At 41.1% G+C, this 25,814-nt stretch overlaps 1 protein-coding gene across 2 annotated transcripts in view; it reads right to left on the bottom strand.

Annotated features, from left to right (window-relative positions):
* WWC1 (WW and C2 domain containing 1) overlaps positions 1-25,814 on the bottom strand; it is a 150,706-nt gene that overhangs the window by 41,491 nt on the left and 83,401 nt on the right. For both annotated transcript variants that reach the window (XM_038412492.2, XM_043491011.1), the window contains exons 4-9: positions 20,080-20,156; positions 19,108-19,187; positions 14,876-15,005; positions 14,280-14,408; positions 11,820-11,893; positions 3,234-3,476 (exon numbers count right to left, since the gene is read on the bottom strand). In XM_038412492.2, coding sequence (XP_038268420.1) covers positions 3,234-3,476; positions 11,820-11,893; positions 14,280-14,408; positions 14,876-15,005; positions 19,108-19,187; positions 20,080-20,156 — 733 coding nt within the window. The remainder of the gene's footprint in view (positions 1-3,233; positions 3,477-11,819; positions 11,894-14,279; positions 14,409-14,875; positions 15,006-19,107; positions 19,188-20,079; positions 20,157-25,814) is intronic.

Here is a 25,814-nt window from a genome sequence, read left to right as displayed (position 1 = left end):
CCACACACCTCTAATGGGAAAAGTGGGTTTTTCAGGCGCTTTCCTCCTACACCTCTCCTCCCACTGAAGGAGCTTTACTAGAAACTCCTCACCATAGTACTTGGTATCTAGTTTATGTAAATAGAAACAAAGATGAATGTTAGGTAATATACTGACACTGCCTGAGGCTTCATGTACCATCAAGAGTCTAAATCCAGTCTAGCTAAAACCAGGCTTGTCTACGCAGCCAGTTAGTGTGCAGCAAGCTAGAGAGTGTGAATCTACAGTTCACCAGTGGTCACGCATCAACTAGCCATGTGGACCCTGTTTGCTGCACATCCTGGCTTGCTGCAGACTTAGTCACCGTGTAGAAAATCCCCAGCAGTCAGAGAAAAGACAGCCAGAAGAGCTCCCTGTCTAAAATGGCCAACGTGCGTTGGACCGCTTAAAAAACAAGTTCCAGACCAAAGAAATCTCTCCTGGAAAATCCTTGCCATCAAGCCTGAAGAGTTCAACTTAGAGAGCAACAGGAGAGCAGGAACAATCTTTACTTACTTACACAATAAAGCATAAAGAATGGGAGGAGAGAGGGGCAACATGGTCCACTGGATATGGCACTAGGCAGGCAATCAGAAGCACTGAGTTCTATTCCCAGCACCATCACTGACCTTCTGTAAGCTACTGGGCATGTCATTTACCTCAGGGTCTCAGTTTCCTCTCCCATCCTTTGTCCATTGTCTATTTTGACTAGAAGGTCTCTGGGTTCAGGGCCTTCTCTCACTATATATTTATACAGCACCTACTACAATCTGATTTGACTCTCTTTTGGGGCCTCTAACCACTACTATAACACCAATAAAAAACAGGTTTCAGAGTAGCAGCCGTGTTAGTCTGTATTCGCGGCACCTTAGAGACTAACAAATTTATTTGAGCATAAGCTTTCGTGAGCTACAGCTCACTTATCTCACAAAAGCTTATGCTCAAATAAATTTGTTAGTCTCTAAGGTGCCACAAGTACTCTTCAATAAAAAAAACAGATAGCCAAGGCCAGCTCAGTTGGGGCACATGAAAGTTTTAAAGTTTGACGACGATACCAAGCTGGGAGGGGTTGCAAGTACTTTGGAGGATAGGATTAAAATTCAAAATGTTCTGGACAAACCGGAGAAATGGTCTGAAGTAACCAGGATGAAATTCAAAACAGACAATTGCAAGGTACTTCACTTAGGAAGGAACAATCAGTTGCACACATACAAAATGGGAAACGACTGCTTAGGAAGGAGTACGGCAGAAAGAGATCTGGGGGTCAGAGTGGACCACAAGCTAAATATGAGTCAACAGTGTAACACTGTTGCAAAAAAAAAAAAAAAAAAAACCACACCATCATTTTGGTATGTATTAGCAGGAGTGTTGTAAGCAAGACACGAGAAGTATTTCTTCTGCTCTACTCCATGCTGGTTAGGCCTCAGCTGGAGTACTGTGCACCAGTTCTGGGCACCACATTTCAGGAAAGATGTGGATAAATTGGGAGAAAATCCAGAGAAGAGCAACAAAAATGATTAAAGGTCTAGAAAACATGATCTGTGAGGGAAGATTGAAAAAAAAATGGTTTATTTAGTCTGGAGAAGAGAAGATGAGGGGGGACATAATAACAGTTTTCAAATATATAAAAGGTTGGTACAAGGAAGAGGGTAAAAAATTGTTCTCCTTAACCTCTGAAAATAGGACAAGAAGCAAAGGGCTTAAATTTCAGCACGGGATATTTAGGTGAACATTAGAAAAAACTTCCACTCCGGGTGGTTAAAACACTGGAACAAATTGCCCAGAGAGGTTGTGGAATCTCCATCAGTGGAGGTTTTAAAGAACAGGTTGTCTACGCAGCCAGTTAGTGTGCAGCAAGTGTGAATCTACAGTGCACCAGTGGTCACGCATCAACTCGCCATGTGGACCCAGTTTGCTGCACACCCTGGCTTGCTGCAGCCTTAGTCACCATGTAGGGATAGTCTAGTTATTACGTAGTCCTGCATTGAGTGCAGGGGACTAGACTAGATGACCTACTGAGGTTCTTTCCCGTCCTACACTCCTATGATTTACATCACAACCATATTTTATATGTATGTAGGTAAAGCAAGAGAAATTCCTTTGAAGCATTAGCATTACTTCAGATTTACAATGGTGTAAGAGAGCAAATTTTGCATTTTTGCCCTTAGTTAGAACATTTTCCATAGTAGAAGGAAAAGTGGGGAAACCCATGCAATTGAAACAGCAGGTATTCAATAGGGATTAGAAAGCAAAATATGATCACTCAGCTATATGAAGTTCTCATTGAATCTAGCTCTTCCTCAAAGAAAACTCAGCATAAGCACTGAAAAGCAAGCTTGCAGGGCTTACAAGTTTTGCAGTGAGGAAAGCAGATGGAGATTTTAATGAACTCGCACATTTAGATTATATGTTTCCTGTTCTAATGATATTAAAGTATCTTCAAGTTCATAAGTCATAATTTATTTTGAAAAATAGAAGCCCTGCCCAACAGCTGTCGCATTGTAGGCTTTTCTTGATTTATACCTTTGGGCCAAGGGTAGTTTTTAAATTTGTTACTAGAATTTCAGCTAGAAATTTACTCTTTCATCTCACTTCAGAGAACTTCTGAAATACTAATTAAGTTCATAGCTGTACACGCTTCAAAGTGTACACATATATCTGAGTACACTGTGCTTTATAGAGGGTGAAAATTTGATTGATGCAGAAGTCAAATGGATTCTCAGCGGCATCATTAACAAAGGGGGATGCACTACAGAGTAGTGTGTCTAAAAATAAGCTTTTCCTCCCTGCTCCCACCCTCAGTTCTTTTGTGACATCCCAAAATGAGTGTTTCCATAAGCTCCAAGTAAAGGAGTTAATTTTAGAATGGTAGTAGGAGCCATTCATTTAGCTAGATGTGTTTCACAATAGTAAAAACTCATGTGATCATGGATCTCTACAGTGTCTGGAATTTTTCCAATACTCATGAATATATTTTTAGCATACTTGTGTAGGACAGCAGCTAATTACACAGAGTAAATGAGAAGGGGAGGGGTGCTTGGGGACAAAACCTTTTTTTCAGACAAAACCTTAAAAGCAGAAGACTTCTCAGCTGCCTGTGGATATTCCTAGAACCTCAGGGCACCTTGCTATTTTGCCATGATAAAACTTGATTATTTATTCTTATTCTATCTCTAAGCCAGTAATTTAAGCTTTCCTCTGCTCTGGTTGCATACCTCTCTGTTAAGGCTTTGCTTTGAGTATCTCTTGCAGCTTGAAGGTCTTCCTCTAGACGTTTTCTCTCCATCTCCAATCTTTCCACTTCAACCCGAGTCCACTTCCGGGGGCTAATGAATCGCATTTCCTTTAAGAGCTCCTCCTTCTCATTAATTAATATTAGTCGGTCCCGTTCTGAATCCAGTACACCTGGCCAGGCCTCACTATCCAGTTTAGCTAGATGTATTTTTAGGTTTGCTATTCTATAGAAAAAAAAATAAAGAGCACTTCACATACAGTGTTTGTGTTTAGTGGCCTGAGCCCAGCTGCTACTAGACACATGTCCACAAAATGAACCACTATGACAATTAGCATCTTTGCTAATCTGCTCAGCGTGGAGCCTGAACTACCCTCCCCCACTGGCATTGTTTACACTATGATTTTTCAGATCCATGATTGTCAACAGTGCAGCACCAAAGGAAATGGCAGCTTATGTAAGACCCAGAAGTTTTTAACCACATCTTCTAACAGTGATAGATACGAGACCCATCTGAGAATTGCCTCCACTACTGCTTCCACCAGCTGTACCCAACAGAAGTTATGGGAGTGAAAAACATCTTAGTCTAAACCTAGAGATGCTCCATCCAAGTCAGAGCTGATACACACAGGCTGATACACACTGCCACTGTCAGTGCTTTACTTGTTTTGTGGATTGAGAGACCTTTGTACTTCAGGGCTGTGAAGTGCTCTCTATGGATACCAGATTAAGTCACTTGCATTTCAAATGAAAAAACTGATCTTGTATTGACAAAGCTAATATGATGCTAGCTAGTACTAAAAGAATCTGAATATTGAATGTTGAACAGTTTTAGTAAGCACATTTACAGGCCATATTAAAGTATACATAAACATAACAAACGTTAACCCTAACTAATGCATCTGGATACTGTGTGAATGAGCTTGTTCCTAAACCCTCAGCTCTGAGTTTCAGGGCACCCTGCTATTTTGAACAAGGTTCCTCAGTGCAAGTCCAGATTTGAAAAAAAATTGAAGCATTAAAACTTAAACTTCAGGCAGCAGCAACGTGTGTGTATGTTAACAGTCAAAGGGTTGACAAAATATGACTCTGAATCACTAGTCACTTATTTGGATACTGCATAAAAACTATTTTGATTACAGGCATTATTCCAAAGCTCAATATTAAACTTTATAGTTACTGGTACTTCAGGGCTGCAGTATATGTTCAAGAACCTAAGAGATAGGTACTGAATAATCAAAAGAAGGGAATCAACAGCAATAGCTGGTATATCAGTAACTTTAATGGTTTCAATAGAATAATAGCTGGAGTTTTAGTGGGTAGCTATATAGCAGATCAGATTGCATAAATTTCTATTCTAGCTACCTGGACTCAAGTCACTTAGGTTTTTGAAGCTTTCCCCTTTAAGGATGAAGTTTTCCATGCTTTTTCTCTGACAAAACGTGGACTTTCGTGGAAAGATTATACAAAAAAAGGTTCAGCAGTTTTGATATAAAATATGAAAGATGGGTTGTTGTTTGTTTGTTCGGAGGGATTCTTTTTTAACAGCTCTACAGCTGAAAAGGCTGGTGGCTGGGAAGATGAAGTTTGGCATGCAAATTGCCCTCATGGGACAGTAGTTACACATCTCATTCAGGGTGTGATAAGACTGGAGTTAAACTGAAGTCAATTGGTTGCCAATCTGACAGGTTTCAGAGTAGCAGCCGTGTTAGTCTGTATTCGCAAAAAGAAAAGGAGTACTTGTGGCACCTTAGAGACTAACATTTATTTGAGCATAAGCTTTCGTGAGCTACAGCTCACTTCATCGGATGCATTTGGTGGAAAATACAGAGGGGAGATTTATATACACACACAGAGAACATGAAACAATGGGTTTATCATACACACTATAAAGAGAGGTTTCAGAGTAGCAGCCGTGTTAGTCTGTATTCGCAAAAAGAAAAGGAGTACTTGTGGCACCTTAAAGACTAACAAATTTATTAGAGGTTTCAGATTTCAGAAAGAAAAGGAGTACTTGTGGCACCTTAGAGACTAACAAATTTATTAGAGCATAAGCTTTCGTGAGCTACAGCTCACTTCATCGGATGCATCCTGCACCTACTACAGGACAGGTCCAACAAAGAAAACAACAGAATGCCACTAGCCATCACCTTCAGCCCCCAACTAAAACCTCTCCAATGCATCATCAAGGATCTACAACCTATCCTGAAGGACGACCCATCACTCTCACAGATCTTGGGAGACAGGCCAGTAATCGCTTACAGACAGACCCTGAATCTGAAGCAAATACTCACCAGCAACCACACACCACACAACAGAACCACTAACCCAGGAACCTATCCTTGCAACAAAGCCCGTTGCCAACTCTGTCCACATATCTATTCAGGGGACACCATCATAGGGCCTAATCACATCAGCCACACTATCAGAGGCTCGTTCACCTGCGCATCCACCAATGTGATATATGCCATCATGTGCCAGCAATGCCCCTCTGCCATGTACATTGGTCAAACTGGACAGTCTCTACGTAAAAGAATATATAGACACAAATCAGACGTCAAGAATTCTAACATTCAAAAACCAGTCGGAGAACACTTCAATCTCTCTGGTCACTCGATTAGAGACCTGAGGGTGGCTATCCTTCAACAAAAAAACTTCAAAAAAAGACTCCAACGAGAGACTGCTGAATTGGAATTAATTTGCAAACTGGATACAATTAACTTAGGCTTGAATAGAGACTGGGAATGGATGAGTCATTACACAAAGTAAAACTATTTCCCCATGGTATTTCTCCCCGCACCCTACCCTCCCCCCCCACCCCATTCCTCAGATGTTCTTGTTAACTGCTGGAAATAGCCTACCTTGCTTGTCACCATGAAAGGTTTTCCTCCTTTCCCCCCCCTGCTGCTGGTGATGGCTCATCTTAAGTCATCACTCTCCTTACAGTGTGTCTGATAAAACCCATTGTTTCATGTTCTCTGTGTGTGTATATCAATCTCCCCTCTGTATTTTCCACCAAATGCATCCGATGAAGTGAGCTGTAGCTCACGAAAGCTTATGCTCAAATAAATTTGTTAGTCTCTAAGGTGCCACAAGTACTCCTTTTCTTTTTGCCAATCTGAGTTTGCCAGTTCTTCTGTACTCTGGACATACTACATTGTTCCAGAACACAAAAGTGTTTGAGGTTTATGCTAGGCTGAGCATGTACAATTGTATTTATTAACTCAGGTAAATCAGCAGCCAACTAACTGGAATTAAAAATCTTAGTGTAAATACACCCTCAGGTACAGACTAAATCCAATCCCTGATTGGCTTGTCAGAGTTAGCAAGATCACAGAAAAGGGGGAAGCCGTTGTTACATGGTTGTCAAATTTCATAGTGGTAGCCGTGTTAGTCTGCATCAGCAAAAAGAACGAGGAGTACTTGTGGCACCTTAGAGACTAACAATTTTATTTGAGCATAAGCTTTCATGGACTACTGTCCACTTCATCAGATGCATGCAGTGGAAAATACAGTAGGAAGATATATAGATATATACACACACACACACACACACACACACACACACACACACACACAGAGAAAACATGAAAAAATGTGTGTTGCCAAAGCCACTATAGCCCATGAAAGCTTATGCTCAAATAAATTTGTTAGTCTCTAAGGTGCCACAAGTCCTCCTGTTCTTTTTATGGTTGTCAAAGGCTCTCAGGATTCAACTTCAGCTCTCCAGTTCCAAAGCACAGGAGGACCAGAAGTCCATAGGACTCTATGAAAGGGAGGCAACCTGGCCAGGACTAAGCCTACCTAACTTATTCTTATTACCCTAGAATGGATGTTAAATGCTTTTTCTGTCACTTTTCTGCAAAGAAGCCACATTTGCAGGGGGGGGGGGGGGAAGGGAAGCATTCTTACTGCAGAGCCAGTTCCCACTGTAGGGTTGCTTCTTCTTAATTAATTTAAATTCTATAATTATTAGAAATTCATCCTGAATATTTTTAGGCCTTCTTAGAACTATTTTGTTTCTGACTGCCTGATTAAGTGCAACAGTGTGCTCCAATGAAGAATTCACAGTGGCATTAATTTATAATACAAGAATTCCTCGGTGCATTTTGAAGGAATATGAATTTTTATAAGAGGATTGCTTGATATTAATCTGATCACTCTTGGCATACATTTGCATGGATATGGCTTTTCAATGGAATTTGCTCTCAATGCTCTGCACACATTCTTACATTTTTTTTAAAAAAAAACTAACCCTGAATTTGCTCCTGCTTTGCAAGCAACCATTCTTTGTTTTTTGGATTAAAAAAAAACAACCCACTTTTAAAGTCCAAAAAAATTCTTTCATCGTTATGGAATAAATGCTTTGCAAACGACTTGGAATTTAGCTGAAAACTCCAGCCCTTCAGCATTCACAGACTGAGTATTTACACCATATCTTTCATGGACAAGTCCAGATTTACATTACAAAGAAATCAGCAATAGTAGGTTCTGAGGTGCCAGGCAAATAGTCATTCTGAGTGCCCATCACCTCTGAGGCTGAAGGAAGTGGAGGAAAGGATGCTTAGTTTTATTTTTAACTACTCTTTTTAAATAGAACAGTCATTCTAGAGCAGTGGTTCTCAAACTAGGGCCGCTGCTTGTCTAGGGAAAGCCCCTGGCGGGCCAGGCCGGTTTGTTTACCTGCTGCGTCTGCAGGTTCGGCCGATTGCGGCTACTGGCTGCGGTTTGCCGCTCCAGGCCAATAGGGGCTGTGGGAAGCAGCCCAGGCTGAGTAATGTGCTGGCCACCCTTCCTGCAGCCCCCATTGGCCTGGAGCTACGAACCGTGGCCAGTGGGAGCTGCGATCAGCTGAACCTGAGGATGCGGCAGGTAAACAAACCGGCCCAGCCCGCCAGGGGCTTTCCCTGAACAAGCGGCGGCCCTCGTTTGAGAACCACTGTTCTAGATTGTTTGTTTGCTATCCCGATATGCAATCTGACTCCTTTATTGCCCCAAACAAGTGGCTCCCTACTTGCAGGAACAAATCAGTGCATGTACACTTCTATACCTGTGTGTACCTGTAACCCATACACCTTCTGGGTGTGGTGTTGTGTCTCATCTAGTGGTATCGAGACCACTTAGAGAGAGAGAGATAAAATGAGTCTGCTCTACAACCTTCACTAAGAGCCAGTTGGCTTTTTGCTCATGCACTAAGCTCCATAGGTATCAGGTTTGATCCCGCCCACTGGCGACCAAGGTCTGTCAGTGTTACACAGCCAAAATTGATTAGAAATTCAAGTAGTCAGACCTGCTTCTGCACTTCAATGGCTGATGCAAATTGCACCCACCAAAATGGAGGCAGTCCTTTAGGAAGGGTGCTCTTAAGTGTACTCGCAAGAACATACTTAAACTTTTGTTATGCTCCAACTGCTGCAGCAATGATGTCAAATATGTCATTAAGCCATTAAAATATCCATTTAAGACCTTATAAGACATGTCTTGGTCAAGGGTTCAGTCACAATGGCTGGTATCTGCTGTCCAATTCCCACCTTGTTTATCCCAATTTGATTAAGGCCTGGTCAACACTTTAAATTCAGGTGAACATAGCTACGTTGCTCAGGATCTGAAAATTCCACACCCAAGCAACGTTGCCATGCCAATCTAACTTCCAGTGTACATACAGCAAGGTGACGGAAACATTCTTCCATCAACCTAACTACCATTACGTGGGGAAGTGATATTCCTACAGTGATGGGAAACCCATTCCATGGTATATGCTGGTCTACACTATGGGGATATGCTAGCAGAGCTATGGCACCATCACCATGCCACTATAGTCCCCATAGTGTAGACATACCCTTAGGCCTGCTCTACATTACAAAATTAGGCTGGCGCAAGTCACTTTGCATTGACCTTTCCTTCGAGAAGCCCAGCTAGCTAAGGATGAGACGATCACCAGGCCCTTGAATCTTTTCAGAAAGGGATGTTAAGAATGTTAGCAGGAGACCTACAAGTAGTCTGGACCTTTGTGTTTCCATTAAATTAAATGTTATAACTAAGTTAACATCAAGTAACCCCTATTTCCAGGCCTTCAGTTTTATCTTTCCAGATAAATCTGTTTTTATAAGGCCTGAATATTTACTCTTCCCACTGGGACTCTCCTTTTTACAATGAGTCTCCCTACATAGTGCTTGAATCCCTGACTCACTTATGGAAAAGTACCCAGTAGCTTACTTGGTTCTTTTGGGAGACTAATGCTCCACTGGGTTCTGGGGACAGAGAAATTCTTATTCTTCCTACAGACTCAGCATATGGGGCCTGTCTTTTAATTCCACTTTGCCAATCTATCAAGAAGGTAAGAAATACCTGGGGTTGCAAACTTTCTGTAATTTTAAATAGATTTTGAAAATTGGTTCCAATAATACGGGAACTTCCCTGCTAGTTGGTCTACTGTTATTATTGTCCCACTTTATGATAAGAAGGATAGAAATGAACGTGGGAATTATCATCCAATCAGCCTTTTAGATGTGGTCTTCAAAATCTATTCTAGATACCTGTTAAGGCTGAGAGCTGTAACCTTTTTGCAGAGAACTAGCCAGCTTTAGGAAATATGGCTTCTCAGATATAGTTAATTATTTTGTGCTCTCACATTTGATCTACAAATACTGTTTCCCCCAATGGGGGAATATTTTATATGGCCTTTACCGATTTGAAATTTGCTTTTAAGTCTGTTGACAGAAGCCATTTTAGGAAGAAACTTGTAAGGGCTTGGTAACATCTCAGGTTAACTATCTTTTGAGAGCCCTTCTTGGCCAAACAATGGCCAGGGTTAGGATAGGATGGAAGGACAATCTAACAGATCCTATGTCTATTATAAAGGGTGTGTATCATAGTTTGTTGTCCCCCTATCTTTTTAATTTTTATATTAAATGGTACTGGGCCTATTGAGGGGAAGTAGTATTTTGCCCCTAAAATTCTGAATTGACCAGTGTCCTGCTATAGGCAGGTATGGTTTTGTTGTCCCAAATGCCTTTGAGTCTGAAATGTCCATTATGGGATTTTAGCATTTTTTTGTCAGCAGGTATACACAACTATAGATTAGCTGAAAACTAAAGTATTTACTTTTGGATATAAACCAAAGTTCCATAAATGGATAATTGATGACCACTATATCAAACAGGGTAAGTGCTTTTCTTATCTGTTTATATGCTTTACATTCAGGTGTGAATGGGATAAATGTATACAGGAAACTATGGGGAGAGCCTTATGGTCCATGCAAACAATTCTTTGTTTTTCTAGTGTGCATGGGGATTATTTAATGGCACAAGCTCTCAGACTGTTCACAGCTACCGTTTGTGCTCAGAAATTATATTATTGAATTATATTATCTCATTAAATTTCTATAGTGGAAATTTGGGGATGGAAAGTTCATTAGAGAAATGCCAAATACATTTTTGAGGAGAATACGTCATCTCCTCAGCTATGCCCCAGCTGCTTTATGTAGGGCAGAGGTAGATGAATGCTCTATATCTACCAAAGCACAATGCCTCTATGTTAATTATTAGTTGCAATTTCAAAATTTGAATTTACATTCCAAGGTCATGTCCGGAGGAACAGCTTAAGTCTAAAACTTCAACATTTTCAAGACTTTTGCAAGTCAAACGTCTGCATTCTTGGGGATTTCAGAAACTAGGTTAGGTCAGGACTTTAAGAATTTTCATTAAGCTTAGAACAGAAGATGTTTGTAAATAATCAGGTGTTAATGCAACCCATGTGTCTCCCAAGCTCTGATTTAAAAGTGATCCATAGATCTGAGAAATATTTGGAAGTTTTGAATACTAAGCTAAAAAGTGGACTTCATAGCTCTGTTTTGAAACACAGTTGGCTCATTAGGTGAGGAGGCCTAGAGGCATTCAGAGGCACAATAGTTTATGCCATCCAGGTCCACCCAAAGTTGAAGACTTGCTACTTTACTTACTATTTTGTTACTTTTGTCATTTGAGAACTATAATGACTTCCCCCGGTTTTGATGCAGAAGCCTTTTGCCTCACAAGCTCAACAATTTGAATATTGGGATGTAGCAATGATGTTTCAGTTATACAGACAATTGCTTTATTTACCTGGTCAAGAAAAGACTTATGTGAAATTAATTTTCTTTATAGTCTAAGTGAATCAATTTATTCTTAATATTTTAAATTTCATTTTTTTTATACATCTATTTTATAAGGTAAGTACGGAGAAGGGTAGAATCTGTGTTTATCTTCTGTACTGTGATTATTTAAAAATTTGTATTTACTCTGTTGAGTATTCCGGTTAATTATTAAGATGCTATCCTAATGTATGATTTGCATTTTCAATTCCATACAGTCTTTATTGTCACTAAAAGCTGGAGACTTTCAAAGAAACAGTTGCTGCATGCTGGCCCCTGAGCAGAAAAGATCTTTCAGAGTTCCAGTGAATGCCCCACCATCCCCACTGATGTTCTAATTGTGCTCTTAATGGGTTTTCCCCTCAGTCACAGATATCTGTTTACATTTTGAACTGTACAGTCCCGATGGTAAGCAACAACAGACAAAACACCAACTACCTTCTCTTTGCTTCTTCATATCGGAGGCGTAATCTGACCTTCTCAGCCAACTGATTATTAGTGCTTGTGATAAACTAGGAAATAAAGTATAATACCAGTGAATTAATAAACAGCTATTGTGCCTTGAGACATTCTATATTGTATATTGAAATTGTAATGCTGCTATCTTGTCAATTGAATTAAATTCATAGATTCAAGAGGTGATCACACTGAAAATTGTTTCTTTTGATTGATTTTTTATGATTATGTGCTTCAGGTGTTTAAAAACTGATATAAGATGCAAGAGTTATCTTGCTCTCCAGTTATAGAGTACAGCAAAAGCTGACTAATTCACATCTATGATTGGGGCCCAGATTTTCCCCCATTTAAAACTACAGCGGAGGACTTTTTGCATTTAAAACTACAGCGGAGGACATTTTGCAAGGTAATTTTTACTATCTCCCTCTTCTGAAATGTTACAATATGTGTTGTGTTGGTCTGTCTTATTTACACTGAAAAATCTTTCGGGCAAGGAACATAATGGCTATTAGGACTGGGCTGATAGATGCCTTACACAAATAGAACTACAGTAGTAAGGACTATTCACTCAAGTGAGGATTTGCAGGATTGGTCACGATGATACCAAACCTGCCATCTGATCCATATGGGTTGTCCCCGCTGCACCTGTGTAGAGCTCCAGCCAAGGGTGACACTGGTTTGCCTACACTGATCCGATTGCCAGATCAGAGCCCAATGTTTGTAAAGCACCACGAAAGTTTATGGTGCTAAAAGACACCACACATTTTATAATTTTAGTACGAGACCATACTACAGCAACCTGCTATTAAATCTTATTAAGAAGTGGCAAGAAGCCGCCTTTTTTATGTGCAAAAGTTAAGATGTGTGCATTAGAGGGCTTCTATATATCTTTGAAAGTTAAGGATGTTAATCAACAGACATTGGAAGAATTCACTCCAAGGAATCATTAATTTTAAAGCCCTAAGGATTTGCACCTATTTCATAATTCCCATTTACAAGAATAGGATCCAAGGGTAAAGTACACTCTTGTGGAGAGGGCCAGCACCAGAGTTATGCACCACTTAAGTGCCACTTACTTTTTTAAGGGGTGCATAAGCCTGTGATTGTCCTCTACACAGGGTTGCATTGTAACAAATTGTAACAAAGAGTTGAAATTTTTAAAAAATTGGTAACATTACTCATTTACAATTCAAATCCCCAGCTAGTAGAAACTAACTTCGTGAATGACCTAGCCCTGCAAGTTTGTAATCTTCCTCAAAGCTAAGTCCATAGGTAGCCTCAAAACATTCCCTATGTCATAATGCTTGTCTTATAACTGAAGGGTTAACAGAATATTCCATGCCTCAAGGAAGAAATATTTAGGGGGGGCAAAGGGTGGGATCCACAAAGAGACTTAGGCTTTGCAACACTGAGCATTATAGTGTCTAACTTTTAGGTGCCTAGAAAAAAAAAATCACAGGAATAACACTGGAATCCCCAAAGCCGAGTTAGGTGCCTATACAATGCATGGGAAGAGATAGAGGCCTTAGAATGTGATCCACAAATGCCAGCATGCCAGGCAGGGAGCCCCCAAAGCTAGCCAATGGGAGATGCCAACCAGAAGAGTATATGTTAAGTCCTGCCCTGCTAACAGATATAAGTGCCTAAGTCTAGGCTGTAAGGAGGTGCTTATTTCCGCTTCAGATCCACAAATTGGAACCCACCTCCTCAAGTTACAGGGTTTAAACACTTTAGCTGCTTCTTGCTGCACATGAACTGGCCAGAGGAGGAGGAGCTGCTGCTGTCACCCACCTTATAACTTTTAGCCCAGTGGTTAGAGCACTCCTGTGGGACATGGAAGACCCAGGATACAGCAGGGGAGGAAGGTGGGAAAGCCCACCTCCTGAGCTCTGTGATATTCTGATGGGGGGGATCCATCAGTTTCTCCTACTGAAGCTGTTCCACTGTGGCAGAATAATGAAAGAGTGATTGGAGCAGGGGGACCAGACCCAGGGTCCCCCAACTGCTAGGTGGGTGCACTAATCACTGAATTATAGGAGTCACTCTCCCACACTCAGGCCCAATGACTATTAGGTGGGAAGGAGGAGTAAGGGAGGGAGGGAGGGAAGAGAGAGAGAGAAATCTCTGTAGTCCAGTGGTTAGGGCCCCCACTGGGAGAGGGGAGACCCCTGCTCAAATAATCTTTCACCTGCTGGCAGACAGGGGGGAATTGAACCTGGGTCTCCCACTTCCCAGGCAAGTGCTCTAACCACTAGGATAAAAGTTATAAAATGGACAGGTACCACCACCACTACCACCTCCTTCATTTTGAAACTGATGTTGAAACTCTGAAGGCCCATCAATTAATAGTTATGTGCCCTACCTTGAAGACTTGTAATATGACAACATTGATCCAATGCACAGAAATCATTTTTGCATGTGTTTGTGTCACGTGTTACTCACATTTCCTGAAACATCTGTTTGGGAGCTAACATCCAGATACTGTGGAGGTAATAAGGATGCATTGCTGTCCCACAGGTCTGACTGTGATCCTCTGTCAGTCATAAAGCCATCCTTTAACCTGGCTAAGCTCTAAAACAAGAATTCACAAAGTCATCTATTTTCTTGCCAGAAAAAAATCACCAGCTGCACAACATCATTACATTAAATGAGATATTTAAGCTTGAGTAAAAATCACAGTGACCCTTCTCTGATAAATAGTTCCTTACTAGGAACAAGCGTCTCACAGCAAGCTTTCCTTTGATGTTCTTGCTCTCATTTTAGAGATCTGGGGATGATAAAGTGCTTTAATTGAAGCCAATGTCACATCATACCATCTTTGAGTTTGTGATCAGTAAATAAAACCAAAAGGATGACAGCTCCACTCCAAACGTTGGGTCATTTTATATTAACTCCTGAACTAATAATTATATTCTTTGAAATAAAAGATTTGGTCTGCCCTAGATATTGTGAACATTTCCAGTTACTTTGCAAGAGTGTTTCAAGGCCATGCCTTGTCCTTTCCATCAATGGCTCATTATTTAAAATTATTTCAGTACCTGAATGAGATCTTGTTTTTCCTTCTCTCCTGAAGTGATTGCTTTCTTGATAGCTTTCATTTCACTTAATATGGCTTGTGCTTCATCAAGTTTGTATCCACCTTGAGTATCAGACATTTTCATATCAATTCTGCATGAACAGTTACAAAATAAAAAGAGAAAAGAGACTTAAAACACTCAAGATATGCCCAAAATAATTTAGGCACGTGACGCTGTAGTTCAAATTTATTAAAGAAATTTTACGTGAAGGCATTTCAAATGCTAAAACACATGCAACTTTCTGTGTTCGCTTCCTAGCATGTAAACACCCTTAATCATGGGCTGTCCTCACCCATAAGAAGGAGACAACATAGTTAGTGAATGATCATGGTTCTTTTCCCCTTTTGAATATATGCAGTTACATTAACCTTGTTAATGTATATGCAGTTACATTAACCTTGAGAATTCCACTATTCTGAAGCTAACTAAGAGGGGCTACTTTAATGCCATCCCTTTGGTTTTTGACATGCCTGCAATGAGAAACGAGTGCAGTGAAATAAAATTCCTACTATTGCCAACATCATATGTTGGGAGTCAAATTCCGGTAGAATTACTCCAAACTGATGCCCATCTAAGAAGAGCAGAATTTGGAACATAGATGCTTTTACTTGTCCACCTTCATGTGTTTGTAAATGTCAACAGAACAAACTTATTGAACTCGTCTCTCATGTCTCTGTGATAACTTACAGCTTGACACTGCAAACACTGTTTGCAATGCTCACTTACAGATATATCACAATAATCACTTACAGATTAGATATATCAATTGTCCCATTCACAATATAATAAGCATTTTCAGAATTAGAAGGCCCAAAAGTCATGTTCCAGAAAGCACCTGGCCCAGCTGAAAAGTTAAGATGAATATTCAGGTCTGGTATTTTCTGATGTCTTGGCAAGATCCCCTCAAAACTGTAGAACATTACAAGGATTTCTCCACATGGACAACGGCAGGATCAGTCTAAATGTGTATTGAGAATGGTACAAGGGAGACACTTTTGGCATGAGTGTTATAGAATATGCCCTTAATTAGTCTCCAGGTACTGGGCATGTTGCCACTTTGATATCTTCAGGATGAAGGAGCTCCTGTTATTTTCTATATCACTTATGTTAGTAGAATATGAAACAGTGGATTTTACAAAGTACATGATAAAAACATGTAAGTAAACTTGTATAACCAAGGACTATGGTATTCCTGAAGAATGCCAAATAAATCTGAAAATTGCATCCTAAAGTGTCAGCTCAGTGCTCCAATTTTAGAGTATCGGACACATTTTAGCAGCAAAGTGAGGCTAGTGTCACCTCAGGGTGAGTACAAAATTAAAACATATGAACCCCCCTCACAGTACTCTCTTCTCGATTCTAGTATAAGAGCTTTGTACTTCCGAGGACCAAGCAGGACCACCACAGAGAGGGGGAGAGTAAGAGGAAGTATTTTCCTAGAGGTATGGCTGTTGTTACTGCTTCAAACAGCAACAGGCAAAGATCTGCAGCCTGCAGAAAGGTTGTGGGGGCATCTGCACAGATCTACCATATAGTGAATTATGCTTAATATATTTGTACAGGATTGATTGATGTACTCCAACATTTTAAAACAGGTTAAGATGCAAGTACCACTTAGGCATTAATAGATACAAATATTGTACACAGAGATCTTCAAGCCACAACTAGTACACACTCCACCACTCTGCCTAAAGTGACAATTACAGATTCCACAACCCATCGAAAGCTAATCATCCATTTTAGGTTTCCTGATAATACAGGGCCAGAATTTCGGTAGGGCTTCAGCATGGTTTCTGCTAGTCCTGGCACTTTTGGCATACTAGCACCCGGGTGCAAGCATGGAAAATGGGATTTGCCTACACAAATTTGATCATCCAAACACATTGTTAGAATATACCACTTATACTAGTAGATGCTAGTGCAACAAGGTATATGCAGGTTTCAGAGTAGCAGCCGTGTTAGTCTGTATTCGCAAAAAGAAAAGGAGTACTTGTGGCACCTTAGAGACTAACAAATTTATTAGAGCATAAGCTTTCGCGAGCTACAGCTCACTTCCGATGAGCATCCGATGAAGTGAGCTGTAGCTCACGAAAGCTTATGCTCTAATAAATTTGTTAGTCTCTAAGGTGCCACAAGTACTCCTTTTCTTTTTAAGGTATATGCAATATGACAGGGCAAGGCCAGATGGCTATAGAAAAGTAGCGGGAGATAGATATATTAGCTCCAGGCTAAACAAATCCCTGGTACCAGGTTAAGTGAAATGGAAGCTGCTCCAGGACAATTAAGACACCTGGGGCCAATTAAGAACTTTCCAGAAGGCAGGGAGAATGCTATGTTGATTGGGACACCTGAAGCCAATCAGGGGCTGGCTGAAACTAGTTAAAAGCCTCCCAGTTAGTCAGGTGGGTGTGCATGTCAGGAGCTGTGGGAAGAAGTTGCGTGGTTGGAGAAGCTGAGTAGTACACACCATATCAGGCACAAGGAACGAGGCCCTGAGGTAAGGGTGAAGTGGAGCTTGAGGAAGTGAGGGTTGCTGTGGGGGAAGTAGCCCAGGGAATTGTACATGTCATGTTTCTAAAAGGTCAGCTACCATAGCTGATACTATTAGGGTCCCTGGGCTGGAGCCCGGAGTAAAGGGTGGGCCTGGGCTCTCCCCCGCCCCCACCTTTGCCCCCTGTTTAATCACTGAGACTGGGAGACAACAGAGACTGTGCAAGGAAGGATAACTTCTCCTCACCTCCCTCGCTGGCTTATGATGAAAATGGCTCAATAGACCGTGACCCTTGTCTCTAGAGAAAGAAGGGTTACAAGGAGGGTCACAGTGAGCCTCTGAGGCTAGCGAAATCTGCCAGGAAATGCGGGACCCATGGAGGCAAGGACAGAGCTTTGTCACAGCAAGTATAAGCAAGGACTGAGATCTGAGAGTTATCCCCAGAGGTCTTTGACATCTGCAAAAGGCAGACAAATCCATGCAACAGGAATTTCTTTTCTTCTTCCTTCATAGTTGTACCTTAGCACAAATTTTTATCTTGATACTGCCTTCCCTTGAAAACCATGGAGTGTGACAAACCTAGGAGTCTTTCTATTCACTATCAGAAAATAGAAATCAAACTCCATGAAGTTAATATATTCCTTCCTTCAAAGTGTCATTAAACAAATCTTCTTGGTTAATGACAGGCAAAGTGAATCACTGCACATTTTCCCTGCTTCCACACTGGAAATCTTCCTTCAGTAAACAGGATATTTTTATTTTCTCCTTGAATTCATCATAGCAGGAGAAAGATTGGAGGGCTTAGATTTAAGAAGCAACTGACAGAAGCTGTAAAAAGGCCATTTTTGTTCTATGTTTGTGCAGCACCTAGCACATCAGGCTCCCGGCCCATCCATAGGGGTTCTAGGATGTCTGGTAATATAAATAAATACTCCTCAGAGACGTGACATATATCTGAAACCAATCTAGTAGCTGCTAAGCAACTGGTTTGTAAATTACAGAGGAAAGACTTCCTAAAAATTTGTAAGGAAACCAGTTTCGACATGTTCTGCATATTAAACAGGGCACAGACGTCATGGTGAAGTGGTGTATTCTCTTCAACAGAAGTAGGCTGAACAACTTGACAGCTGGTCTTTCCCTCCTCCCAAGGGAATTCTACTGAGAGGAGCTGGCACTTCCATGAATTTGTAAGTGGTAAAAATTAACCACCTACACTATATGCCTCATTACTCAAGAAATGCCAACTGTTATTCCTACACTGGTAAGCATCAGGGTCCTTGTCTTTGTACAGCTTTTCCTCAATGCCCCTAAAAACAATGACCCTTGAATCAAGACCCTGGGCCCTACCATGACATCAGTGTTAAGCAGTACTAGATGCAGTGGGCAGTACTGTAATTTAAATGATGACATAATGTGGCCTCATGACATTGTTGGAAGTACTTTTTGGAGTTAAGTCAGTTTGTGCTTGCTCACATTTGCTACACTAGCACTTTCATGTGCAAGTGGCAGATTCTACTATGTGCTATGTGTGTTGCTTTTCGAGTCTGTCAGTTGTGTGCCCAGAAGCTCACATCCTAGGAGAGCACGCAGGCACAGAAAAGGCTTGCATTATTCAAGCAGCTAAAGAAACTGGGGGGGGGGGGGAAGGGAGGAGGAGGGAAAGAACTTTTCACCAGAAAATGAGATTGTGCATTAAACTTACTTCTTTAGCGTCTGGAAGCCATGCTCTTTGTACTGCAGTTCCTGCCTCATATGAGCTACCTCTCTCTTCAATTTATTAACCTGTAGTAATTGGAAGAGCAAAGTGTTACATTTTCAGACTGATACACCCATTAAGATTAAAGGTACAGTATTATCCACACAATCAGAACATGCTTAATCAGGATGGGCATTTCAGGCTGAATCTCCTAGAATATCAATTTAGCACAACAATGGTGAATAGCCATAACTACTACTTCATCTGGACAGTATTATAAAATCACCCTCTAGTGGAGATATATGCATCCCGTTCCTAGAAGTTATGTAGCATTAAGTTAGGAGCAAGAGATGGGAAATTCTTAACTATTAAATACACAAGTTGACATATAAAGATTAAAAGGAGACAAATATGGAATGCAATGAATGTCATTTTTATTAAATAATGTTTAACATCTTTACAGACTTTTTAAACATGGTTAAATAATAAGACAGCTGCTTAATTTCAATAATATAAGCCACCTACTGGGCTGTCCCATTAAGAGATTTCATTGTACAACTAACAGAGCGGGAAGATAATGCAAATTGTAAACACATGGACCCTGTAGTTTTCTCTATTATGCTCCTCCATAGAAGCCTGACACACCTACTTTAGATTGGGAACAAAAATGACCACAAGTAAAGTCTCCATGAGAAGGGACAGCACTCTAAAAATCTGCATTGAACTGAACACAAAATAGCTACCAGTGTCTGGAGACCATTCCTAGGTATTTGAAATTGCAGTACAAAGTCACCACCTAGTTAAAAGCTCATAATATCAAAAATAATAGCAAAATATCCTCTATCAGCTTTCAGGCAAGCTCAAAGCCTTCAAGAAAAATGTGTTATAGTTTAACTTTGGGACACTGACTTCAGAGAATTTCTGATAATTTATATCAAGATCATTAGTGGAAAGCAAAGGTCCATTTGTATTTCTTACCCTGGATTTTGTAGTAGCAATTTCAGCTTTAAGAATCTCCGGGTCATATTTAGAACTAGACGATGAGCCAGAGTGCACTGGAATGAAGAGAATATGTTGAATTAAGAATTCTATTTTATGGTAGAGTGAGCTTTACAACACAAATCTGAAAGGGGATTCCAATGCTGTACACACAACCTGAAGAGTCAATATTTATTCTCTGAGCCCTAATGCTCTTTCCTGAGGAGACCAGTTTATTTATTTTCATCTTCTCTGCTTCACTTCATGCTCCAACTCTCTCCCCACACTCTGAGCAAAACAAGACCTCCTGCAGCTCTCCCCCACCTCAAGATCCTCTTCTCCTCCCTATGCTAGTTCTGCATCTTTTCTTCCAGTGTGACAGTACCCAGCAGCATGGTCAAATAATCACACTGGGAATGCATGCCAAAGAAAGTTGGAGGTGCAGAACATGCTCCATCTGTAAGTCCTGATCTGGCACCAGTTCCCAGCAATCAAAATCCCTCCCTTCTACTTGGCACAGTGTCCAAACACTAGGTCCATGCCCAATTGCTTGGTCTCCTGCAATATCAAATCCATAAACAAAATACCCACACCACACCCCGGAGGCAGCGGGGGGGAGATTATACGTAGAATTTCAATTTTAAAATAGGGTTTTCTTGTAAACTAATCCATCAAATACACAACATAACAAGAAAACTGAAGAATGCAATACAGCCTTCTGAAGGGCCTGAGGACGTGGCAGACCATAGGATGTGCCACTGTGGATTAGACCAATGTTCCATAAAGTGCAGCATCCTGTCTTCATCAGTGGACAAAACCCTTATGCTTCAGAAGGCACATAATTGCACCACTGGGATCTATTTTAAGGGGTAGCTAGCGACAAGGAAACTGTTTTTTGATCTGTGCAATGATCCATTTATGCCCTGTAGTACGAAACTGTAGTTTTCTTTTCAGAGACATTAGCAGGATGCTATCAGAACTCTCCAGCATGAGCATACAGTTTATAGTTCACAGAGTCCTGAGTAATATACAACAGAAGTGAATGGGATTCAGAAAAAGGGAAAAGCTTCAGGAAGAGACCAAAATGTCTGGGGCTGTTTACTTAAGAGATGAGATAGGGGACATACTGGCATACAAGCTGGAATAGTGGCATAGCAAAGTTAGATTGAGCACTTCTATTTATCATCATAAATATAAAGGGAAGGGTAACCACCTTTCTGTATACACTGCTATAAAATTCCTCCTGGCCAGAGGCAAAACCCTTTCACCTGTAAAGAGTTAAGAAGCTAAGATAACCTTGCTGGAACTAACCCAAAATGACCAATGAGGGGACAAGATACTTTCAAATCTGGGGTGGGGAACAAAGGGTTCTGTCTGTCTGTGTGATGCTTTTGCCGGGAACAGATCAAGAATTCAGCTTACAACTCCTGTTAAATTAGTAAGTAATCTAGCTAGAAAGTGTGTTAGATTTTCTTTTGTTTAATGGCTGATGAAATAAACTGTGTTGGAGGGAATGTATATTCCTGTTTTTGTGTCTTTTTGTAACTTAAGGTTTTGCCTAGAGGGATTCTCTATGTTTTGAATCTGATTACCCTGTAAGGTATTTACCATCCTGATTTTACAGAGGTGAGTCTTTTACCTTTTCTTTAATTAAAATTCTTCTTTTAAGAACCTGATTGCTTTTTCATTGTTCTTAAGATTCAAGGGTTTAGGTCTGTGTTCACCTGTACCAATTGGTAAGGATTATCATCAAGCCTGCCCCAGGAAAGGGGGTGTAGGGCTTGGGGGGATATTTTAGGGGAAGACATCTCCAAGTGGTCTCTTTCCCTGTTCTTTGTTTAAAACGCTTGGTGGTGGCAGCATACTGTTCAAGGACAAGGCAAAGTTTGTACCTTGGGGAAGTTTTTAACCTAAGCTGGTAAGAATAAGCTTAGGGGAGTCTTTCATACGGGTCCCCATATCTGTCCCCCCTAGAGTTCAGAGTGGGGAAGGAACCATGACAGTCCTCCTAGTAGAGATGAATATTTCAATGAAACTGAAAGACAGCAAAATTAAAATGCTTAAACAACTTTTAATGTAATCCAGAATTAGCCTGTAAAACTCATTGACAAGATATAATTGAGAAAAATTGCTCAGCAGGATTTTAAAAGGTTTGGTCATTTATGTGGATAATGAGAACATCTAGAGCATGCAGCTCTGTTAGGGTAATCCTCTTGTGGGTTACCAGACAGTTTGTTTACATTTGCATGGCCGCTCGCAGCTCCCAGTGGCCGCGGTTCACTGTTTCTGGCCAATGGGAGCTGCGGGAAGTGGTGCGGGCTGCAGGGACACTGGAGTTGTGGGCGGCCATGCAAATGTAAACAAACTGTCTGGCGGCCTGGCAGTGGATTACCCTGACAGGCCACATGCAGCCCATGGGCCACAGGTTGCCCACCACTGATCTAAAGTTTATAGCAATAAGGATTAAAAAAAACCCAATGTTTTGGAAGGGATACAAATCATTTCTTTTTCAGGGCATTATCCAGCCTCTAACTGATTGGGTTAGGAAGAAACTTTGCCTTTTGTGGGGTTCAATGCATATTCTTCTGAAGCAGCTGGTACAGACCCCTTTCAGACAGAATACTGAATTAGGTGGCCACTAGTCTGATCTGATATAGCAATGCATATAAATGCATAGACAGTACTACAGACATATCTGGATAGAAAGGGAAATCAGTGTGTTCTGATGACATAAACATGAGTGGTTTGGAATGTCAAAGCCCAGAGAAGTAGGTGTGCGCTACCTGAATATTTCCAACACTGTGCTAATGTATAACATTTTACATGAAAACTTACATAATATACTAAAATTATTTTGCCATCCATACATGTTATTTCAGAAAATAAATACAGTGTGGCAACTTGCTGAGCTTAGACTAAGTCAGCATCCAGCAGAGGAAGAGATGCACTCAGGCCCAGCACTCATACAGACAGACCCAGAGAACAGTAGGAAGTGGGATGAAAGAAAAAGAGAAAATAGGCAGTGTGAGTGGACAGGAAGAGGTGGCTGGAAGACCAGTTATATAGAAAGTGAGGACAGGGAATCTTCATAAAATTGACTGTTCAGCTACAAAGCAGGAGAACACTCCAGTCATCATACAGTTCACATATCTGTGAAATAAGATGAACATTTGAATCATTACTAGCTATTGACAATTGTTCCAAGGCCAGAGTTTCAGAAGCAGTCCTTGATTCAGACAGACAGCTGCAGCGGCACAGGAGCTAGCAAACAGAGCTGTAAACAGGGGAGTTTGAGTGGGAGTTCTGTTGGAGGAGTTTGTTTTGTGGTGCTTGTTTGGGATTTGCTTTTGCTGGGGGGAGTGGTGGTCTTTTTGGTGTGACTTGTGTTTCCCAGATTAACAGGACTTAGGTGGGAAGGCGATGACAGATACGGAGGCAGCTGTGGGAGTGACTCCTGTAGTGAAAGACTCATTGAGGATGACTGGATGTGGAAGCTGTGGTATGTACATGATCCTGGAGGGGGGACGTGGTAAGAGTTTTTTCTGCATGAAATGCCGTCTGATAGAGCTGATGGAGGAAAGGATCTGAGGTTTGGAGATGCAGGTGGAAAGTCTCGTGGAGTTTAGGAAGGGGTTTGAGCAGATGATGGAGCAAAGATATGAGGTATCTGAAGGGAAAAGCTCAGACTTACAGATAGAAGCAGGGCTGGGGAATTTTGAGGGGAGACTGGGTGAGGAAAGTGGTCAGTGGAAGCATGTGACTAAAAGAACCAGGCAGAGGAAAAGATGGGCTAGTGAAGGAGAAATAGAGCTTAGGAACAGGTTTGCAGAGTTGGAAAATGAAGAAGGGGCTCAGCAGGTACTTGTTGAAGGTGGAAGGGTAAGGAAGAAGAGAAGAGAGGCTAGTCCTATAGGAAAAGCAGAAGAGTCAAGGGAGACTACACCAAATATGAGCCCCAGGAGGATACAGGATGGGTTGAAGAGGATTATAAGGGAAAATAGGAATGGAAAGAACTTGCAGCCAGAGGGAACAGGAGAGAGACTGGAGAATGGCACTGTCACCAGGAAAAAGGCAGGTCTATGTGATAGGGGACTCTTTATTGAGAAGAATAGACAGGCCTGAACTAGAGCTGATCCTGAGAATAGAAGGGTGTGCTGTCTTTCGGGTGCTAAGATACGGGATGTAGACCTGAGGTTGAAAAGGATCCTAAAGGGAGCGGGAAAGAATCCCCTAATTATCTTTCATGTGGGAACAAATGATACGGCTAGATTCTCGCTGGAAAGTATTAAGGGAGACTATGCTAGGCTGGGGAAGACGCTTAAGGAAATTGAGGCTCAGGTGATCTTTAGTGGGATCCTTCCTGTTCCTAGAGAAGGGCAACAACGGTGTGACAAGATTATGACTGTCAAGAGATGGCTTAGGCAGTGGTGCTATAAGGAGGGCTTTGGGATGTATGGCCACTGGGAGGCGTTCACAGAAAGAGGACAGTTCTCTCGGGATGGACTTCATCTCAGTAGAGAAGGAAATAGACTTCTAGGATCAAGGCTGGCACAACTGATAAAGAGAGCTTTAAACTAGGAATTAGGGGGAGATGGCTGGGAGATGTCCAGGTAATCTCCACGCCAGATTTTAGCATTGAGAGGGAAGACGACGAAGTAAGAAAGGATACCGCCGTGGGTAGGAGAATGTATATAAGGAGCAAGGGCGGTGTGGATACTAGTCTAATAGGTTATACTGGCTGTAGAATGACTGTGCCTAATAGGGTACAAAATGTGAGCGAGGCCAAACAGCAAAAATTAAGATGTTTGTACAGCAATGTGAGGAGCCTAGGTAACAAAATGGAGGAACTAGAGCTACTGGTGCAGGAAGTGAAACCAGATATTATAGGGATAACAGAAACATGGTGGAATAGTAGTCATGACTGGACTACAGGTATTGAAGGGTATGTGCTCTTTAGGAAAGACAGAAACAAAGGTAAAGGTGGTGGAGTAGCATTGTATATCAATGATGAGGTAGAATGTAAAGAAATAAGAAGGGATGCAATGGATAAGACGGAGTCCGTCTGGGCAAAAATTACATTGGGGAAGATAACTAGTAAAGCCTCTTCTACAATAATGCTTCGGGTGTGCTATAGACCTCCGGGATCTAATTTGGATATTGGATAGAGCCCTTTTTAATGTTTTTAGTAAAGTAAATACTAACGGAAACTGCGTGATCATGGGAGACTTTAACTTCCCAGATATAGACTGGAGGAGCAGTGCTAGTAATAATAATAGGGCTCAGATTTTCCATCAGCAATAGCTGATGGATTCCTTCATCAAGTAGTTGCTGAACCGACTAGAGGGGATGCCATTTTAGATTTAATTTTGGTGAGTAGCGACGACTTCATAGAAGAAATGGTTGTAGGGGACAATCTTGGCTCAAGTGATCATGAGCTAATTCAGTTCAAACTAAATGGAAGGATTAACAAAAATAAATCTGCAACTAGGGTTTTTGATTTCAAAAGGGCTGACTTTCAAAAATTAAGGAAATTAGTTAGGGAAGTGGATTGGACTGAAGAACTTATGGATCTGAAAGTAGAGGAGGTCTGGGATTACTTTAAATCAAAGCTGCAGAAGCTATCGGAAGCCTGTATCCCAAGAAAGGGGAAAAAATTCATAGGAAGGAGTTGTAGACCAAGCTGGATGAGCAAGCATCTTAGAGAGGTGATTAAGAAGAAGCAGAAAGCATACAGG

This window comes from Dermochelys coriacea, chromosome 8, assembly GCF_009764565.3.
Source record: "Dermochelys coriacea isolate rDerCor1 chromosome 8, rDerCor1.pri.v4, whole genome shotgun sequence".
In the NCBI taxonomy this organism is placed as follows: Eukaryota; Metazoa; Chordata; order Testudines; family Dermochelyidae; genus Dermochelys; species Dermochelys coriacea.
This window is presented reverse-complemented; position numbering and strand designations above follow the sequence as displayed.